The 21,954-nt window shown below is 37.0% G+C and overlaps 1 protein-coding gene across 2 annotated transcripts; it reads left to right on the top strand.

Moving 5' to 3' along the window:
- The first annotated feature begins 1,841 nt into the window (after positions 1 to 1,841).
- STRIT1 (small transmembrane regulator of ion transport 1) lies at positions 1,842 to 5,314 on the top strand. 2 transcript variants are annotated; one of them, XM_081139399.1, is made up of 3 exons: positions 1,842 to 1,925; positions 4,620 to 4,715; positions 4,815 to 5,314. In XM_081139399.1, exons 1-2 carry the CDS (start codon positions 1,913 to 1,915, stop codon positions 4,709 to 4,711), a joined length of 105 nt encoding a protein of 34 aa, XP_080995525.1. In that variant the 5' UTR covers positions 1,842 to 1,912; the 3' UTR covers positions 4,712 to 4,715; positions 4,815 to 5,314. The 2 variants fall into 2 exon arrangements, with proteins under 2 accessions (XP_080995525.1, XP_080995524.1); XM_081139398.1 differs by having other exon boundaries at positions 1,852 to 1,925; positions 4,617 to 4,715.
- The last annotated feature ends 16,640 nt before the right edge of the window (positions 5,315 to 21,954 follow it).

The raw sequence follows: 21,954 nt of genomic DNA, 5'->3' as shown, positions 1-21,954 counted from the left end.
TATACACCTTTTTAAAAAATTTACTGATGGGATACCAAGGAAATAAAATTCTAGGCTGAACTCTTTTCTGAAATCTGAGCAATTCATGTTCATTGAATTAGTTTTTTTCCACCTCTCTCTTTCTGTAGAAAACTGAGAAAAATAAATGATGTGTTATGAAGTAATCCCTTCTCAAAATCCAAATTAACAGCAATAATGTTAATAATAGTCCTTTTTATATAAAAAGATTAAGGTAATTTAAATGGCAATAAATATTTAAAATGTAGGAACCGTTTTATATATTTTCATTCATTTAAGGCAAATTATTTTACCTTCTTATATATGTATGTTTGTTCTTTGGAGGGTATCTCACTGTTTCTTTTGAATCTCTCTTCCTCTGCCTTAAGATAGAGTGTTCATTTGTACCCATTTAGTTAAAAATTTTAGTATTTAAGTGAGATCAATCACCATTTTTCTTCTCTCTGTCTCTATGTTGTCCTCAGTTAGTTTTGTTCAATATGTAATTTTTTAATATTGAAAAGGAATATCTGACTTTATCTGGGATTTTGTTGTATAGAGAGTACATAGTCTCTCCTCTTACCTGGATATAGCCAGGCATTTTTTTCAATATTAAATTAGAGAGAGAGAGAGATGATAATTTGGCTTAAATGACATATAATAAACTTACTAGATAGTTGGCTGCATACTCTAATCTGTAGGTGTATGACTTGAGGTAGGAAATCAAATGTTCTCCTTACTTAAGTATGTGGTAGCATATCCTGAGCTTGTATAATAGCAAGGAGTTCAATGGGGCTGAAGCACCACTGCAAATGGGAAAGTAGAGATGAGGCTTTTTAGGTGTCTTAGCAAGGAGTTCAGATTTTTATTCTCTAGGAGATGGAGAACCATTGGTGGATTTTGATCAATGATGAGACATGGTCATTTGCAGGGAAACATCCTTTTGGAGCTCAGTAGAGATGGCTTTGATCATGCAAGCCTTGTCTTCTAAAGGAAGACACCCTCAATCTCATGTTGGATTTTTGAGAAAGTTGGTCACACGATCATTTTGCAAAACTTTTCCATCCAAACTTAAAAATTGAAGTTATTCCAATGGGAATCTAGAGTGCAGTCTAGGTCATATTACCTAAACCAGGTTGGATTTAAAAAAATAAAATGTCATATCTTTATTGTTAATAAAAACAATAAGCTTATGACTCTCTCTGAAAATTCTAGGCAATACCACATCCTTTTATTGTTTCAGTTTCTAGTACAGTTATATTAAAATTTCTCTTTTTAGAATGGTTCAGAGGAAGGGGCACCATTTAATTTGTTTTATCTTTTGCATCCTATAATGTAATAAAGAACTGTCCATATTTCACAGACCTTTTTCATTTCATCTTTATGACAATTTTTTCGTGGGTAGGTATTGCTATCCTGATTTTAAAATTAAAGCTGATGCCCAGGTTAAGCAATTTAGCCTTCAATACAGAAATAGCAGAGCCAGAATTTGAGGTCAGGTTTGTCCAACTTCAAAGTCCTTTCTTTTCAATATATCACCCTCCCTCTTGGGTAGAATTTCTATAATTACAATGCCATTTTCCTTCTGTAAACCCCTTCGCTGAATGTTTTCTTCATGTGGTCTAAAGGAATTGGGTGAATTAAAAACCCTCATATCCCTGAGTTAGGATAGCTCAGCCTTTTTAATTGTTTAGGCCATGTAGCCCCTTGTTTCCTCCATCATAACAGGGTGAGAGGAGCCAGAGGAGCTCTGCTTTCCAATGTCTTACATCACCCTGCAGACAATTGGCAGCCAGGAGTGGGGCAGCTGCTGCACTCTTCAGATAATCTCTCTATTTAAAGTTCAAAGTGACACTGGGAAACAATAGCAAAGAGGTCAGCCTGGCCCTGATCAACCTACCCAACAATAGGAAGAATGGCCGAAAAAGGTAAGATTTAAGCATGAGACTGTCTTGGTGAAAAAGACCCAGGCTCCCTGGTGCATTTTGTGTTTCCCAGTATTTGGTATTACTCAATTATTCTGATGAATGTGGAGTTTCTGCTAAAAGAACATTAACCATATATGTTAGTATGGCTACAAAAAGTGCATTAGATGTGCAGTTTATGGACCACACATTATCAGACAATTTTGAAAGGAACAAACAAACAGAAGAGCTGAATTTGTTCACACTTGTTTTGAAAGAAGAGCTAGAAGCCAGTTATTCTCCAGTGTTGTACTAGATCTGAGGGGTTAGATTTGAGGTACGTGGCACTCTGGACCAGAATTAAGGACATCTGAGTTCTGTATTAGATCTGCTACTAACAGCCAGGTGAGGTTGAGGCAGTCCCTCAGATGGGGTTAGTCATGTCCAATATGCTTTGTGTCTGAATTTCTTTTTTCCTGTTTTTTGTTTAATGCTAATATGACAAAATGGGCTGAATATACTGTGTCCAAGAAACAGTTTTTAATCCTGAATTCTTGCTTTTAATCCTGACAATCTCATGAGATATGCAATATTATCAGCATTCCTACTTTACAGATAAGGAAGCTGAGACCTAGCAAAATTTTGTAACTTGCTTGCAATCACGCAGGTAGAGAGTGGCTGCACCATGTTTTGACTTGGACAGTGTTGCTCCAGAGACAGCGACCTTAAGAATATTCCCAGGTGTAACTACTTGGGTGTACTCAGGCCTGACAGAGAAAGATGCATTTTGAAATTGCTCTTTATATTTAAAAAGAGGTTTTGTGCTTATTTGTGCCATGTTGAGTTCCTATACTCCTATTTCAAAGCAATGGGACAGATTTTGGTAAAACTGAAAATATTTGTGTTAAAAGAACACAAATGCAGTTATACTTTGAGTGTTAAATTGCACAATCAATTTTATTGGTTTTTAAGGAATAATAAATAATGATATATATATATATATATTAAGGCTTTATTATATGTGTATTTTAGAGTTATATTAAAATAAGCTTGTATAAAATATTTATAATGCTCAATTAAAATATCAACATTAATCTTTAAGTTCTTTGAAAGTGGAAAAAATACTAAATCACATATATGAACAGCTCAGAAAATTACTATTATGTAATTCCACTGTAATGGCACCTTAATTCATAGAGAGGCTTTCATCCAAATGAGAGTAAAGGGTATGTCATTATGTTCACTTTATCCTTAAAGCAATACCACAGGGCAGGTAAAGAGAAAGGTTTTTCATTCAGTGCTTAATGCTTTGTCCAAGGTCACAGCAAGGTGGAGAAGCAAAGAGAGTCTAATTAATGTTTTAAAATTGAGAGACTCCAACATTTCTGGAAACATAGATTTAAACTATTAATATTTATTTTGACTTCAGAAATTTCGCTTTTATAAGTATGCCGTTTAATTTTAGAAGTGTCTTTAGAAGTTTCCAGATGATTGTATTTTAAAAACTCCACATTTTAAAGGGATGAAAATTGTAATAGAAATGCAGTTGCTAAGACTGTGCATCCCCTTTGTTAGCTGATGGCATAAGATCTAACTGTGCTTTTCAATTAAGCCTATATCTGAGTCCTTAACCCAGGACATTAATTCTATATGGTGTCTTTCTGTGCTGTGTTTGAATTCTTTTGTGTGATAGGTGTGTGTTTGAAAGAATAAGATTGGGATGCAGTGAATATTTTTAGAAAAGATACTTTTAAATTTGCTTTTTCCAGGTCAGGGTACAAATAGGAGACACAGGGTACAAATAGGAGACACAGGAGGAATTATTACACTAATGTCTTTTATGTGTGGTCGGGTCAGTGTTGATTGCTATATCGAACAGTTAAAAATAGAATCTTTCTTCTCTGGTTGAGAATGATTATATAAAATACAATGCTTTCTTTTTCCTATGACATTTAAGAGTAAAGTTAGCTATCAAGGCCAAGAGCAATTTCAACACCTTTCCCTATGTTATGATTATTATTTAGTTTAGAGTCATTTTCAATTGTTTGTATGTAAACAGCTGCTTTTTGTGTTATTGGACACGCACGTGAATGTGTGCAGTCTACGCTAAACACACACATGGGGGACTGAGTTTACAAAGCCTTTGCACACATATGATATCATTTTAAAAAATGCTTTTATTAATTTTAGAGAGAGTAGAAGGGAGAGAAATAGACAGAAACATCAATGAGAGAAAAACATTGATCAGCTGCTGCCTCGTGCATGCCCCCTCCTGGAGTTTGAGCCCACAACCTGGGCATGTGCCCTGACTGAGAATCGAACCAGTGACCTCTTGGTTCATGGGTTGACACTCAACCACTGAGCTGCACCAGCCGGGCCATATGCCATATCATTTGATCCTTGCAACAATTTCAGGAGATAGATATCACAAGTTTCATTATCCATATTTTACAAGTAGAGAAGTTCAAGCTCAGAATGGCCCACGGTCACATAATGTAAAAGGAATACCTATGATCTGAACACAGGCCTTCTATTCCAAATACCCAGCTGAGTCCCATGTGCCTTTTGTAGAAAAATAAAACTAATAGTCATGTGTGGGTATGACTAGAGAGTATATTTTTCCCTTGAGATTACCAGATCCCTCTCATTCTCTTGATTCAGAAGACAGAATGCCAAAATGACCTATGGAATGTTTTGTTTTTGTTTACTTTTAAGCAGAATCTACATCATCACACGTTCTGGTCCCTATTCTTCTCTTGATTGGCTGGATTGTGGGCTGTATCATAATGGTTTACGTTGTCTTCTCTTAGAAAGGTAACATTTTCAGTGATTGAATATGTTTATTCATAAAGAGCATGCACTAGTCCAGAAATACTCTTTTCTGTTTTACTAACAAAACATTTTACCACGCAGGCAAGAAGACTTCAGATTGACATCATTTAGAAGGACGAAGAAAAGAATGAACATGACAGATTATTAAATGTGTCTCATGTAGATATCTGCATTGTTTGACATCACTTTATAAACTTGGATTTGTAAACTGACACTTTGGTTACATGAGAATCTCTTCAGGAACTTGTTTAAAATTTGGAGAACAAATAAGAACTAACTATAAGAAAGCATGGGTGGATTTTTCTGTAAACTGGGACTAGGAACAATGTTCCTATGACTAAAAATACATAAGCAATAGGAAAAAGTTTGGTAGACTAAATTACAATTGAATTATTTTTGCCCCCCCCCCCAAATAGAAAAACATGAGCTAGAGATAAAAAGGAATAGTTTACAGAAAACAAAATACAAATGTAAACTTGGACCTTAAGCTCTTGTTCATAGTAAAAGAACTGTAATTAAAACTGTACTGAAGAACCATTGCTCACCTATCAGATGGGAAAAAATAAAGACATTTGACAATATATGTGTTGGTCAGGCTGTGGTGAAAGAAGCACTATCGAATACTATCTTTAGGAATTCAAAATAGTACATGTTAAGGGGTGTTTGGTAATCAGTATCTACCAAAATTACAATTACATATGTATTTAAACTCTTTTTTTTATTGATTTTAGAAAGTAAGAGAGAGGAAGGGAGATGGAAGGAAGAAGGAGGGAAGGGGAGAGAGAGAGAGAGAGAGAGAGAGAGGAGAGAGAGATTTTGTTGTTCACTTATTTATGCATTCATTGGTTGCTTCTTGTATGTGCCCTGACCAGAGATCAAACCTGCAGCCTTGGTATATAAGGACAATGCTCTAACCAATTGAGCTACCTAGCCAGGGCCCAAAATTTCATGTGTATTTAACTTTTGACATAGCTATCCCTCTTCTAAGAATATTGCAATTTCCATAGATACTCTGGTAAAATACAAAATGGCATGGATACAATTCTATTCACTATGGCATAATTTGTTATAGCAAAATTCTAGAAATAAGCCAAATTTCCATCAATAGGGGGCTGAATGAAAAAACTATGGTCTATCTACAAAATGTGGTATTTAACACAGCTCCAAAAGGAATAAAAAGGGTCTCTATATCCTGATGTGATGTCATCTCCAGGTCAAAGTGTTACGTGAAAAAAAAACACAGGTACAGAACAATGTATGCTACCTTTTGTGTCAAAAAAGAAAAGGCTATAAAGATTTGTACACATACTTACCTTAAAATATTGAAATTAAAGAGCCACAATGGAGGCCATCTCTGAGTGTACCTTATTTTATAGTTTTTATTATTTGAATCATGTAAGTATCTTATAAGTTAAAAAGAAAAAGACAGAAAAAGGAAAAAGGTCAGCCCCCCAATTTAAAACAAACTGAACCAAATAAACCTAATAGTATATCAAGTTGGTGGCATAACTACACAGAGAAAAAATTCTTTCAAGTGACTTTAAAACACAGTATTTCTGACTGTTCATCTCTTATGGGATAGAAGTTTTAACCACATTCAGTAGTCTTTTTGTTAGTGGTAATATTGGTATTGTTAGTTTCAAATTTATATCATCAGCAACAAGAAGCCAAATAAATACCTGGTAATCTTACATTTGAATTGCAAATAGCAGTATGAACCCATACTTAATTTTTCTTCATCTAGAAATAAAAGTGTACCTTAGCTCCACCCACTGAAAAAGCCTAATAGGGATGAGCACCCTCACACCTTCATTGTGATCTCTAAATACCAGAGTCCACTCAAAGGACCCAGAATCCCTGCCCTAGTCAGGAGCAAGGAATGTGTAAGATGAGTCTGGGACATGTTCTTTGTTCCAGAAATCAAAGAAACTATTAAAGGCTTCTTTAGACAAAGATATGATAATTTGAACATCAAAAAAGTACAATAGTGTCCTGCCCCTTGTGACTTAGTTGGTTGAGTGTTGTCCTGTGCACCATAGGTCACCAGTTCAATTCCCAGTCAGGGCACATGCCTGGGCGGTGGGCTCGATCCCCCACAGGATGCATTAATGAGGCAGCTGATCAACATTTTTCTCTCACATTGATGTCTTTCTCTCTCTCTCCCTATCCCTTCCTCTTTCTCTAAAATCAATAAAAAAAACCCACATTTAAAAAAAGTATGATGGTTGCAAAGGATCAAAATGAATCAAATATATAAATACCCATGAATCCATAATAATAATAAAAAATAAAAGTAACAAACAAAACCCTGATTTTTACATTTGGAGTTTGCTAAGGAAGCAACTTATTGTAAAATTGGTACGTAAAGGAAAATAATCTTGTTTTTCTTGAATAAACTACTTCCAGATAACCAAATAAATTTTGAAATTCCCTCTTTATAAGAGTATTCTACCTAAAATACATAGGAGAGATAAATAGAAATTGTTATTTTGCAAACCTTAATGAAATAATAAGGCTTGGCAACGATCATTAATGGATGCTAGAACAATTAGGTTAATTGTTGATGGGGGACTTTTATACTTAGTTGATGAATTTAGTGAGACCTGAACCCACTGATCAACTTAACATTGTTGAAAGTGGAATAAGCAGGCATGGTGAGCTTCCTGACAGGGAAGAGCAGACATTGCACAGTGCCACCTGGGAAGTATTCTTGCCAAAACAAGTGAACCTGAATAAAATAAGTTTCTCGATCTATCTACCAGGTTTCTCTAAACAAAATCACAAGGACACCTTCAGCCAAGTCCACAGAGTGGAAAATTACAAAAAATACATGACACAGATTCTCAACAAATACCTAGCATTAAGAAGTGAAATGTGGCTCAGTTGGTTGGGTGTCCTCCCATGCGCTGAAGGTTGCTGGTTCAATTCCCCAGCAGGGCACATGCCTGGGTGGGGGCTTGATACCAGGAAGGGGACACACAGGAGGCGGCCGATCAATGTTTCACTCACATCGATGTTTCTCTCTCATATCGATGTCTCTCTCTCATATCGATGTTTGTCTCCCTCTCCCTTCCTCTCACTAAAAATCAATTAAAAATCTTTTTAAAAAAGAAGTGAAATGGGGAGGGAGAAACTATTACAAATTAAAAGAGATTTAAAAGGATAGCAAACAACTGCAGTGTATGGACCAACTCCAGAAACCACTTTTGTATTTCTGTAGTAGAGATGTTAAGGAATTGTTATTAATTTTGTGCATTTTAATAATGGCAATTGGCAATGGAAAAGAAAAGGCTCTTATCTGTTAGAGATATACACTGAAATATTTACTGATGAAATGATATGACATGTAGGAATTGCCTTAAAGTATTCCCATAAAAAAAGAAACTTAAAAAATAAAAAGGGATATGAAATAAGACAGGCAAAATGAGAATATTTATTTAAACTGAGTGATAATTCTACAAAGATTTATTACACCCTTTTTTTCCCCTACCCTTGTACATATTTAAAATTTTTATGAGAAGTCTCTTTCTTCCTCCCAATGGCTCTGAGTTGTGAATTACAAATAATACAGGCAGAGTTAGAAAACAAGATTGTGGCAACCTATGTCTTATGTTGGTCAGAACAACTTCCTTTCATCTGGAGTATTTTTCTCCACATGCACAGGTCCTTTTCTGTAGCTCTTTGAAGCTACAGGATCCCTTATTTCTTGTTCAAATGTGTGCTCAATGTTTCCCTGGAACACAAAACGTTCCAATGTTCCCATAAATCTTTACCTTCTACCTCTGACAAAGACTTTTCTATTTCAAGGACTCAATATTCTTTTCTCCAGCACTTTAAAAGAGACCATAACTTTGTTTTTAAGCAGCAATAGAAATGAATTTTTCTATAAATATTTTAATTCCATGTTTCCACATCCAACCTGGTCATTTTCTCAGAGAACAAAGGAAGCTTAGTGCAGTATAAAGAACAAAAGTTTGGGAAGTCAGATTGTTTTATCCTAACTTGGGAGTCCTTTGAATAGTGAATTAATCTCTCTAAACTTAATTTCCTCAATTGTAAAGGATGAATAATAATATTTTCATGGGATTGCTGTGAGGTTCATAATGTTTTCTAAACCTACATGATCTGAATCAACTGAGTTGTTATAAATGCAGGTTCTGCAACTCTTTCTCTAGAGAGTTCATTTCAATAGGTTTGAAGAAGGCCTATTAAAAAATCAATCCTCTGGGTGATTTTACTATCATAGAAGTTTGGAAAACACATTTATAATTGTGTGTGTGTGCACGTGTGCACTCGTGTGTGTGCATTATTCATTGATACACATAGACACTGATCTACGACAGCTTATATTGGTGGGTTCCAACCACTTTTCTGTTTATTGTTGCAACAAAAAATTAGTACTTTATTATGTTTGTTATATAATATTATACTATATTTTAATTACACAAAGTATAATGATATATAATAATATTTGGCCAATAATATTTTCATGTATGTGAGTTTTATTTTCCCCATTAACTTTTAAGCTCTTTATGGGTGAATCCACTTATCTTTCTGACTTGTAGAACACAGTCCAAAATAGACAACTATAAATGTATGTATCAATAGGTGATTAATTATCTCCTCTTACCATATTCTTGAATACACAATGCTGATGTTCTAACTTTGAACTTTAAAGATGTCACTGGAGCAATTTAAGCTGGACTGGAATTCTCAAAGAAGTGATTAGTCATCTGTGAGCAATAGTTTAAAGTAGGTGATTTCTTACAGACTTTACAAGACATAGAATCTTATTTGTTTTTAAATTTACTAAATCTTCAGCTGACATTCTATCAAAGTGCAGATATAATTATCTGAGTAGATTATGAGCTGTTTCTTAAATTTTTTTCATTGCATAATACCCAGCTTTACATCATCACAACACCCACACTCTATGTCCCTGCCCACCCAAGACATATACTTGTGTCAGAACTGAGAAATATTACTTTCTCTATACTCTGTATTAGGACATAAAATACAAAACCTCTTGAAGGAGGCTTTTTATTACTCTCTATGTCTCGGAAAAGAGATAAAATCCAATGAGATTTGGAATGACTAAGGCAGCTCCTCATGAGGTACCAAGCCTGGTGGAGCTGAGAAAATTCCCTAGAGGAGACATCCCTGTGCACAGTAAGCAGAAGTAATGTTTTCAAGGAAGATCTAGCCATAGATCTTGAAATAGCATAAATCTTACATTTTCTTTCATTTTTTGAGAACATTATTTCTTGTTTCTATGTACTCAAAGCCCTTATTTTTGCTTATTGCTATTTCTCAGACATCCCCTTCCCCTTTTTCTTTTCTTTTTTGGACAAGCAGAGAAATTTCACTTAAAACATAAATATACATGAGCCTAAGATTTCTTTAGAGGAAAGAAAAGAACACTACAAGCAGAAGACTAATATTGTGAGTTGGTAATTTCTTAGAGAATGAGATGCTTGAATGTTTCACTTTCATTCCAGTCTCTTTCTAAAATGATTTCTTGGTTTGCAAAAGGGAGATGGGTATGTAATTCCTTTTAAATGATCTGAACCAATCATGGGTGGGCGCAGAGCTGAGGTTGTTTTGGAAGGTTAGCAATATTCCAGGGTTTAAGACTTTGGTCTTACCCTAGATTTAAGTCCCCTTTCAGTCATTTTCTTGGGCTGGGCATACATGTCCTTATAAATATAAAATTCCAAATGACACAGGTTATATATCTGACAAAGGTCTTTTTTGGAGCCTGTGCCTATGAATATTAAAGGAAATAGGATATCGATTGGAATTTTGATGCTGAATGAAACAGGGTTGTGGAGAAGCCATTTTGAGTTGTTATAGGTTACCTGCTCTGTAAAATTGGTCCAGAAGTGGAGAGAAAATGGAAATAGGCTTTTTAGTGGTTTTGCATATAGATATGCTCAAAGTCACTAAACTGGCGCCTTATACATTTTTCCTCATCCCTGTCATGTGATGGTACAGTCAGGATAGGATGCATTTTAATTTAGAAAAAGCAATCCCTTAGCCTAATAAGCATGGTGATTCCATCAGGATGTGGCAGACACTGGGCGTATTCCTCATGTATCTTGCTAAAGGTAGAAACTTGCCTTCGAGCCTGACAATAGATGGCTAGATTGCTTTGGAGCCAAAGTACCATTGCCTCTTCAAGGATGTGGTCAGATTCATCCAATTAGGTTTTTCCCTTTGCTTTCTGCTCTCTTTTTATTTAATATTCTTTCTCATGGTATATGTAACCAACTTTTCTGGTCTCAGTAGCTTGTGGGGAGTAATGGAATCACTTTCATATCAGTAATTCAGATTTCTCTGGCTCTGGTCTCCCTTCTGATGAGAAACCCAAGAGGGTCCACGTGGGCTTATAAATATGTCTGTTCTTTCTAGTTACCACTTCTCCTCTGTAGGATCCCAGGCACTGTGGGTGCTCCCCATTTCTCCCCATCTCTTCCATCATAGCCCTCATCAGGCCTGTGTGGTGGTCTGTGGTCACGCTGCTCTTTGTGGAGTTCTGAAGGAGTGCTGTCTATGATGCAACGTACCACAGAGCTTAATTAAATAGTTTTTTCCATTTTTATTCTCAGCCTACCCTTTCTCTCTCTAGCACCCAGACATACACCCAAGGCAGAGCCAGACAGACGGAACGGGCCCTGTCACACTGAATTCTCAATCATCAAGTCAAGTTCCTGAAGCCTGGCTTCTTCCTGGAGAAAGATGAGTTCTCCCCAGAGGCTCCTCAGGTTTCCAAAAGCAGGCTCTAGCTCATTTGCCCCTGTGGGAGGCCAAACATGCTGAGAACTGTTTGGATCTCACCGCCACTCGAGCAGCATATCTGCATTCTCCGAGTCCTTTGATACAATTAAGTGGGGTCAGTGGTAATTTAAAACAGAATCCTAGTCTCAGCCCACCAAACTGATTTCAAAATCAGTGGATTGGTCAATAGTTTGAGGAGCCCTACTTTAGAACTCAGTGTTTTTAGACATTACCACTTATACCTGACCGCTTATACCTACACACACACACACACACACACACACACACACACACACACACACACACACACAGAGTTCTTTGTTCTTTCTAAGTGAGACCTTTTCCCCTCTGCATACTCCCCTAAGTGGTAAGTTCTTTCAAAGTGGGATGTGTGAAATATAGGATTCCCTAGACATGACGGGAAAATGTCCAATAGATATATGATGAGTGAATGAATGAATAAATGAATGAATGCCTGAACATCACCTTTAACCAAAAGGCCTCATGAGCTACATCAACTGTGTGAAGCTCTTAGTATAGTGTCTAGCACTTACTAAATGCTCAACCAATGGGAGAGATTACTGTAGTCATTATTAATATCACAGTTTTCCTTATTCCTATATACTTTCTTATTCATTCTACTCAGCAACTTTGTGAAGCAGAAGTTATCATCATCTCCGTGTTGGAGATATAAAAACTGGAGTACAGGGAAGTTAAGACTCATTCATGATTATATAGTCAATGATTGGAATAATCAGAACTTGCACGCATGTCTTCTGATTCCAAATTACGAATTATTTTTCAACTATACTGTATGATCACCAAATTACAATTTTTTCCCAACTATTCTGTAAGATATATCAAATTTCAGGGGAAGAAACCTACAACCTATATATAAAAGATTGTTGACTACATTTGTTTCTTTAGTCAACACTTCATTTTCATGCTTCTTGGTCTCTACAATTAAATCGTGCTAGACCTCCGTTATCTCCTTTCTCTACCCTCCTTTTGGCTTTCTGTTATTTCAGTCCTATTCTATGCATTGTTGTCAAGTTCTTAGACTTAACAGCATAAAGGGATCTTTATACCATGGAACTTCAGGTTCTTAACCAGGAGTATCTGGGCTGCCTGCTTTTATTTCTAGCTCTAAGCCAGTTCTGCACATTCTGTTCCAGAAAACAACTACTCTTGGTCCTAACATAATCCACCCCCTTTCTCAACACCTGAATTTATACAACTACCTCCTTCTAGCTTTTAAATTTTGTCTCAACATGAGCCTCCTCCAAGAAGCAAATGGACATGAAACATTAAAGCTTCTCTATATCTGCAGACATGGAGAGTGAATTGAGGGTTTTCATGTAAGTCCTGCACAGGGGTATTCACACAGGTGCTTGGAAGTACAAGTATAATCCTTAGATATCAAGGGTTTTTAGATGCTTACACAGTTCTTGCTAATAACAATAACATGTGAAGAAGACTTTATCATTAAACAATATGTATGTAATAAATGATTTCTTTTTCCTAGAAATTCCCAGTACAGAATAAAGTAAAAAGCTTAGATTCCTTTCATCTATCTTTAATTCTACTCCCTTACTCAGAGGTAAACACCATTAGCAATTTAATGGGCATCAATCTAAAATCATTGTAATGCATTTACAAAATAGTTCACATGTTATAATTATAAAATATGGGCTTTCTTTTTTGTCTCCATTGACTCAATTTTATTTTATTGGTCTTTCTTTGCAATTATTTCTTTTTTTAATTAAATAATTTTTTATTTTTCAATTACAGTTGACATACAATATTAGTTTCAGGTGTATAACCTAGTGATTGGACATTATATAACTTACTAAATGATCACCCTGATAAATCTAGTACCCATCTGACACCAAGCATAGTTATTACAATGTTGTTGACTCCGTTTCCTATGCTGTACTTTATATCCCTATGACTATTTTGTAACTACCAATGTGTACTTAATTCCTTCACCTTTTTCACTCTTTCCCCCAGTCTCCTCCCATCTTTTGAAATCCCAGTCCTCCAGCTCCTCTCCCCTCTGGCAACCACCAATTCCCTCTCTGTGTCTATAAGCCTGCTTCAGTTTTTTGGTTTTGTTTATTTTGTTCTTCAGGTTCCACATATCAGTGAAATCATATGGTATTTGTCTTCCTCTGACTGATTTTAAAAGTGCTTTCTTATACTACATTATCTCACTTGATTCTCCCGAAAGGTAGGTGCATCCTGAGTGTGAAATGAGCTTTATGAAGGCAAACTTACCCAAGTCTCACAGCTGGTCGGGCGCCAGCTCAGCAGCACTTAAATTCTTGCCCCAGGGCCCCGAGGCATGTGCGAGGTACTGTTCCAAGCGTTTTGCATGTGTTCGCTCACTGAATCTTTATGCTGGCCCTCTTCACTAGGCGTGACTCTTAGTCCATGTAAAGGTGAGGACACAGGTTCGAAGAGGTTCACAAGCTTCAGTCACACGGTCTGTCAGCGTCAGAGCCTGAACCCAGGCAGCCTGCTTTTGAGCCTGGAGCTTCCTGTGTCACATTGTATAGTCTTTCTGCCGTAACAGTGCCGTCTCGCAGTGTGTGTTTTGAAGCCTGATGGAAGGAAGAGAGGGCTGTACTCCTACAGTAAGTGATTTAGATCTTATGCAGTTGCCCCACCTATATTGTTATATTTTTATAGCCCACTGCACTATATGTTCATGTCATTAAAGCACTCGGAACAGCTCTGCTTGATGCGATGCTCATTAGTCCCCTCCCCTCCCCCTCCCCCCTCCTCCCCTCCTCCCCTTCCTCCCCTCCCTCCCCTCCCTCCCCCTCCTCCCCCTCTTCCTTCCCCTCCTGTGCTTCTTCATCTTCTGACTAAGCCTGAGCCCATGTATTTATGTCCCTACCAGCCTTGATGGGATGCCCAGTGAAGGTCTGTGCAGAGAAGACAGTGTGGGAGCTCTGAACGCCTGGAGGGGGTTTGCCTAGTACATGTCTCTACAAAGTGATGATTTAAAATTTTTTCAAGTTTAGAGACTTTGCTTCACAGTCCTGGGATTTGGATATAATGCAAAACTACTCACAAAAATAATCCTTTAGAAGACTGTTTTGTGTGTTTTTTTAAAAATCCACATCTACAGTAATTCACTTTAAAAAAAAAATCTTTATTGATTTCAGAGAGAGGAAGGGAGAGGGAGAGAGAGAGAGAGAAACATCAATGATGAGAGAACCATTGATCAGCTGCAGCCTGCAACCTGGGCATGTGCCCTGACCGGGAATCGAACCCTGATCGCCTGGATCCTAGGTCGACGCTCAACCACTGAGCCACACCGGGCTGGGCATAATTCACTTTAGAGAAAAGAGAAAAAGTAAATCAGTGGGCACTTCACTAGTGACTCCCATCCAGAAATCCAAACAGGTTTAAAAACAATGGCAGTGACAACTCATTAATCTTGGTAACTTTACGGCCACAGATAGTGACAAGGAAAACTTTGAGAAAAAAAGTGGTGTGCTGTGTAAACATGCCAGGTAGCAGAAGCGAAGTGGAGCTAAAGCAGAAAGCAAGGCTTTGTAATGCATTATCTCAAGGAAAGCAGACCTAGGGTCAAGTGTGGACAGAACTCGGTGTTAATTTTCAAACTGTATCTAGGTTTTCTTTCACGTCACCTGAAGAAATTTAGCTACTGAGAAGCATTTAAAACTCATTGATTGAAATAATTTTGCTTAGTGGTTATCAACTGGATTTTTTATTGGAGAAGGCTGTATCCCAGGTAGTGAAAACATTAATGCCCTTCTAATGAATCATCTTAGTTTAAGAAAACAGTAAAGGAAAAGTCCGACTCAGTATGTGGCCCTGGAAAACCTGTTGGGGTTCCTCTGCCCTCAGGACAGATGGTGCATGAGTTGGTGGCTGCCTACAGGAGGACTCGCAGAATGATTAAAACAGTGGCTCAGTAATAATCACTCTTGCATAATTTCTGACAAAACTACTAAATATACTGTGCTTTTTCTTTTTTCCCCCATGTCCTGCTCATTCATTGTTTGATGAAAGATCATAAACAATAGTCCTGGCCTAGTGGCTCAGTTGGCTGGAGTGTCATCCCGGACCCCAAAAGGTTTGGGTTCGGTTCCTGGTCAGGGCACAGACCTAGGCCGCAGACTCAATCTTGGGTCGGGAGGCAACTGATCTCTCTCTTTCTCTCTCTCTCTCTCTCTCTCTCTAATCAATAAAAACATACCCTTGTGTGAGGGTTAAAAAAAATTAAAAGATCATAACAAAGATATTTTGTTTTCCTAGCAAATTGATATGTTTTTACAACCAGACCAAAGTTCTGTGTAGTTTAAATCATCTTTGCAAATAAGTGCCTAAAGCCACATCGTTGTTTGATGTTGTCTAGCTAGAGACTGGTTTCTCTCAAATCCGTGGGCTCTGTACTTACAAAGCCTGCACCTCAAACCACCTTTCTAACCCCTAACCTCTCTACATCCCTCCAAATATTATTTATTCCTTTCCAGTAATTCATTATCGTTATTGCTCCACTGTTCTATCTACAGGAGTTTTAATTATTTAGTAAATAAAATAAAGTCTCTATGTGTGTGACCTGGCTAATAAATTAGACAGTTTACTTTCTTTTACAACTATTTCAAGTCTTTTGGTATTTCTTACTCCAGTAGTTCTCAAAATTTGGTCCTTAGACAAGTTGTATCAGCATCACCTGGAAACCTGTTAGAAATGCGAATGCTTAGACTCCAGGGCTACGCAATCAGAGACGTGTGTGTGTGTGGGGGGGGGTGGTGGTGCAGCAATCGGTATTTTAACAAGTCCTCTAGGTGATTCTGCTGCATACATGCTCATCTTTGAGAACCACCGACTCCAAGCCATCTCTCCAACTTTCCCCCAAATATCATCACAGCTTAGGCATATATCAATAAACAACCCAATATAGTCTGTTTCTTAAAATCCATGACTTTCTTTTTAAAGTAAAGATTACAGAACAGTTTTTGTTCTCTTTCTGAGTCTGGCTCTAATTTACTAGAGGGGAACAGTATGTTGGTACATTCATTGATAATTCAGGGGTCACAAACTCACATGCTTTTGGAGACAGCAAAGTAGCTGTGAGAGATGCAAAACGAGTGTAAGAAAATAGAGAATAGTAACAACTATGTGAACAAATGGAGAGTTCTCGCCTTCCTGCTCAAATCCATTAAAATTCATATTAAAAGAATGTTGTCTGTTAAATCAGAACTTGTCTGTCCACAACCTTTGGTTTACAATGTAGTCAACGAGACTTGAAAAAATCTATTTAAAGTCTATTCTTAAGAAAAGGATTTGTAAATATTGACTTTAATTATGATTGCTGTTGGAATTACATATTTTTAGATATATATAAACCTGAGTAAATATAATAAAAATGTGTAGTACGGTAAAATTCTTGGAGTTAAACTTTAGGAAATCAAAGTGGGGTCTATAACAAGGTTGAAAGACTTGTGCAGGCTTTGAGATCTTTCTACAATATCTTACCTTTATTTCCTCATCTGATTTCACTTAGCATTAAGTTAAAAAATATATGCAAGAGCAAATCCAAGACAGCTGCGACTTGAAAAGAAATCAAAGCATGGAGAAACGAGCATAAGATACACTTTGGTGATCTAAGATCACCACTATACAGGACTCTTGGGTTTTTGGATAAAAAGTTATAAGTAAAGCAAGTGTTACTGATTTCCTTTCATCTGATGGAGGTTTAGAAAAGGAAATGACATTTCCAGGTTTTTTCCCTTCCAAGAGAATATTTTGGCTTCCTGATTAGCCTTTATTTCCCCCTCTTTCACCTCAAAACTTGAAAAATAGGCATTTTTTTAAGCTAATGAATATATTTGTTTTATTGGGCTTTTGGAAACTATACTATTAAATGAAATAACATTTCTATATAGGCTCTATTTTTTTGTTTTCCTTAAAATAGGGTCATCTATATGTCTTAAAATTCATGTGCTTATATTCTAATGATAACGAAATTCTCTATATCTTGGGGTTTTCAAATGTGATGTGGATAAAATTCTGAAAGTTTGCCTAAGAAATTGATCATTTGTAGAGCTTCTGAAATCTGAATCATTTCTGAAATATGTCTTTCTTCCTTTGTTCCCCCTTCCAACTAAAGCATGGGTTATGAACTCAAATGCATGTAGGTGAGGGAAAGAGTAAAACTGGTCAAAGAGAAGAAACTGATGATTTGGAGACAAATGCCCCATCTGAAGCAGAAAGCTGCTACTCAGCTGGAACAAGATTTTGGCTTGTGAGAACTTAAGACCAATCTGATCAGATCTTCCAATTTTTCAGGAGATTCTGAAAATTTCCACTTTTTACTGTGAAATATCTGAATTTAAAATGCTATTAAATTTTTTAAGAAAAATGGTATGTGAGTCAGACACAGTGGTCTATGTTAATTCCTCAGAACTAGCACTTAAGCACCCTTTCTCTGGTAGTATTGGGCATGAGGCTGTTCCTTGAGACACCTTCTTCTGGGATTACTGTTTAGATGACCACTAGCAGATGGCTCTTACACAGAAGACCTGGCCTGTGTGGCATGTCTGGTAGGGGCTGAACTCATACAGCTTAAAGTCTTCAGTATACCTCCACATAAGCATTGGAAAGGTTTATTCTAATCCATTAGTACCAAAAGCATGACTTATTGTAGAACTTGGCTTTGAGTTGACCTCAGCATCACACCTAGTCTTGCTGTTTTGTTCAGACTTTTTGGGTTGCAAGCAGTCTTAGAAGAACTAAAATATAAGGCAGCCATTCCCCAATTTACCAGATTTATAAAGCAAGCAAGGTAGATTTTAGCTACTCTATGAGGCAGATAGGGAGAACCACTCTTCAAAGACAGTTGCTTCAAGTTCTATAAATTCTTTGGAACTTAGAACATTTCATATGCAACTGTAGAGAAATTAGTCCTTATTAACAATGATATTATCCTTCAGTTCTCACAGTGCCAATTATAGGTATGGATACACAAAAGCAGTATTAAGGGCCAGGTTATAGCTCACAATCCTTTCCACCTCTGTCTACAGCTATCCATTCAGGGGTGGAAATCAACAAAGTCACAAGAATTACTGATTACAAAGTGAGTCATAACATCAGTCTATTGATTGGAGATATAAATGTAATTTCCATTTAAATTATCCCCTGGGTTCAATTTAGCAGTATTAGACTATAATAATCACATGAGTTTATCTAGGTACTTTTCTATTTAATTCAGCAGCTACCTCAAGAGGATTGGACTATGGGGAATTGACGTGAATACAGATTGCTTGGGCAGAATCTTGCCTCAACTGGCATTTAAGGATCTTAAAATTGTTAAGTCAGATAGTGGTTGCTGGGTCCATTTTAAGTCCAAGGGGATGCCGAATACCTTCTAGGTGTTTGTGTGTGTGTGTGTGTGTGTGTGTGTGTGTGTGTGTGTGTGAGAAATATGTCCATCTCAGATGATTCCTTAATATTGGCTGGCACATATTTGACTCTACTAGAAATTATTTTGCCGTGAGGGATGAAATGAGTAGGGTCAGTACACCTAACAGAGGGTCCTGTGGAAGTGAATGCTGCCTCTCCAGGTTTGTGTTTTTCTTGAGCCTGATTATACAAACATTTAAGAATATGAGAATTTTCATACCAGCAACACCACAGGAACTGATGAGTAGGTTTTAAGATAGAATGAAACTTTAACAAATCTCTATAAGGCATAAATCTGCACCCCTTATTTAATTTAGAGGTAAAGATTCATGGCACCAGCAAAAGGTACTCTTAGTGATGCATTAAAGGCCTACAGACATTGCTTTGTTGTGTGGGATACTTACTTTCTGTTTTATGCCAAAAGTGTCTGTAAGTAAATACTAAAGACAATTCTCTTTAAATAAGTTGGTATATGTTTAATGCTATGACTATCTGCTTTTGAAAAAGTGGGCCAATGCTGTATTCGTTTGCTAATGTAAAAAAATACAAAGGCACCGTTGGTTGGCTCTGGGTTATGCAGCAGATCTGCGTAGATGTAACCCTGGGATTTCACTGTTACTTCAATGAGTTGGTTGAGTGAGTGAAACTGTGTGGAGTTTTATTTAGGAATCTATTTTTATTTGTCGCCCATATTTCTAGCTTGAGATAACTAGGTTGAAAAAATCAACCAACTAGAGTAATTATGGATTCAAGTGAGATTCTGATGCAGCATTTTCATGACTTGGTTTTATGGGATGTTAATAATTATTGCATGGCAAAAAGGGCTTCATGATTGAATAAGTTTGGGAAAAACTGAGCTTAGGAAAGTTGAACAAATTACTGAACGATTACTTGGATTTTTTTTATATGATAATTACAAAATTTACATTTTGTCATCTCTTAGGAAAAGATTTATATGGCACTTAGTTGAGTCATTAGCTGGCTGTGTGATTTTATTTGAGTCAGCCTCTCTGGACCTTATTTTCTTCCTCTGTTTAATGAAGAGACTGAACTAGATGACCTTTCAGGCCTCTTGCAACATCAAGAACTAAGTCTTTGTTTTGTGGAAAGACATCATTAACCTTGCAGACACCAAGCACAAAATGTATAGTGTATATCATCAGCTTTTCTTAATGATAAGTAATGGTCTACAAACCACAAATTTATCTAAACCCTCCTTTTGGTTGTTAATCAGCCTTTCAAAATAACAAATATTTACCAAGCTTACTTCTTTTACCACTTGGCTCAAAACAATTCATATACTTTAACTGGTGTTTTCTAAATTCGTATTTTCAGGATTTGGGGTAAGTCTGTGTTAAAAAGTTAAATTTGTTGTAGGGTACCACCAGAAAGCAGCTTTCTTCTAAATTCAACCCCTGAGGTCCCCTAGGCCTTCCCTTAGTCTTCTTTAAATCAGTTCTCTTTGGTTCCCTAGAGCATCGATATTGCACCCAGTGGCCTTGCCCAACGTGAATTAGAATATTTGGTAGGTCTCTCCAAATAATTTGCCAGGGATACCTGGTTCTAGGGAACAGACCAAACAATGTCATTCTCTTTGGGTTCCAAGGACAAGATGGCATCTGCATTTCATGTAGGCACAGGCTGTGGCCCTCTCAGCGTGGACCAATAGCTCCGTGACTCGTGTTACAATGTGAGGCTCCCCATTTGGACACCACAGCATTACTTTCTAGGGCAATAAATGTGTTTTACTGTCATTCTAGCGGTGCAGCCACCGATGACATTTTTGGGTACATTTTTCCTCTTTACTTGCCAGCTTCCTCCTGGGGCATAAGCGTCTCTGAGCCATTCTTCATTCTTTACTGTTCATGGAAGTAACTAATCAAGATCAAACAGATGGATATCTTCTTGCTATTATCAATGGAAATGGATGAGCTCTTTTAGTCAAGGGGAAAATTATTCACAAAGCAATGCTTTAGTTTATTTAGAGAAATTCCTTCAAAAATAAAAATCAGAAGAATCTCACACCAAGAAACCTCCACTTTTTAAAGAAGAAAGAATACGAAAAGAGTTGAAAAAGATTCTCCATAATATTGTATGTCTGGTGAAATTTAACATTTTTTCCCCCCCAGAAAAATCGAGTAAATAAAACAATGGTATTTATTCTCTTCTTTTGGAAAAAACAAGTACATACTTGTGATTTAGAAAAGACCAGTTTGTGGTAGACCAAGGAGCATGGATACTTCACAGATGACTGTGGTATTGCTTCAGACATCCGCTTTTTTCAGCCAAGGATATGGTTTAGTTTATGGCTTCTGGTTCCTTCTTTTCAATATTCACCCTGCCCATCCCCTATCCTAGAGAAAAACAACAAGGCATATAATCAGAAGCAAATTTTTTCTTCTTCTATTCTTGTTGGGTCAACTCATGATAATTAGAAAAAATTACCAGTTGTGATCAAATACAAAGGAAAATTATATCAATAAAATGCGTTTCTTCTGCATTCCCCACACACTGGTTAACTTGTCTCGGCCAATCTGTGGGGTAATCATGACTTTAAAGCGTTCTCAGAATAACCTACCTATGTTCCCCTTTGTTCCAGAACAATGTCCTTATCTGCTGGCATGCTGGCATGCTATTTCATCAGGAAGGCATGCTTGGCTTTTCACAAGATTGAAATGAAATGATTCCCTTCCTGGGAGTAATGGCCCCCAAGAGAATCCTGGAAATGGATAACTCGTGGCCTGATCTGAGTGGTGTGATGTTTCTTGGAACCAATCCATTAATCTTTGTCTCTACACGTTGCTCAGCCACTTGTAGTTTCCTTGTTTACTCTTCTCAAAATCTCTTCCTTGATTTGTGCACAGAACAGCTGTCTTGTGCCTTCTTCTTGGTTTATAAGGTGACTAGAATGGAGTAAGGTGGATAGGTGGGCATGTTCCTGGAGACCTTGGAAGTAGGGCTACCTTGTGGCAAAACTGTGAAATGGTTGGATGAGCGAAAA

The sequence above is a fragment of the Miniopterus schreibersii genome (assembly GCF_964146895.1).
Source record: "Miniopterus schreibersii genome assembly, chromosome: 5".
NCBI classification, from domain to species: Eukaryota; Metazoa; Chordata; class Mammalia; order Chiroptera; family Miniopteridae; genus Miniopterus; species Miniopterus schreibersii.
This window is presented reverse-complemented; position numbering and strand designations above follow the sequence as displayed.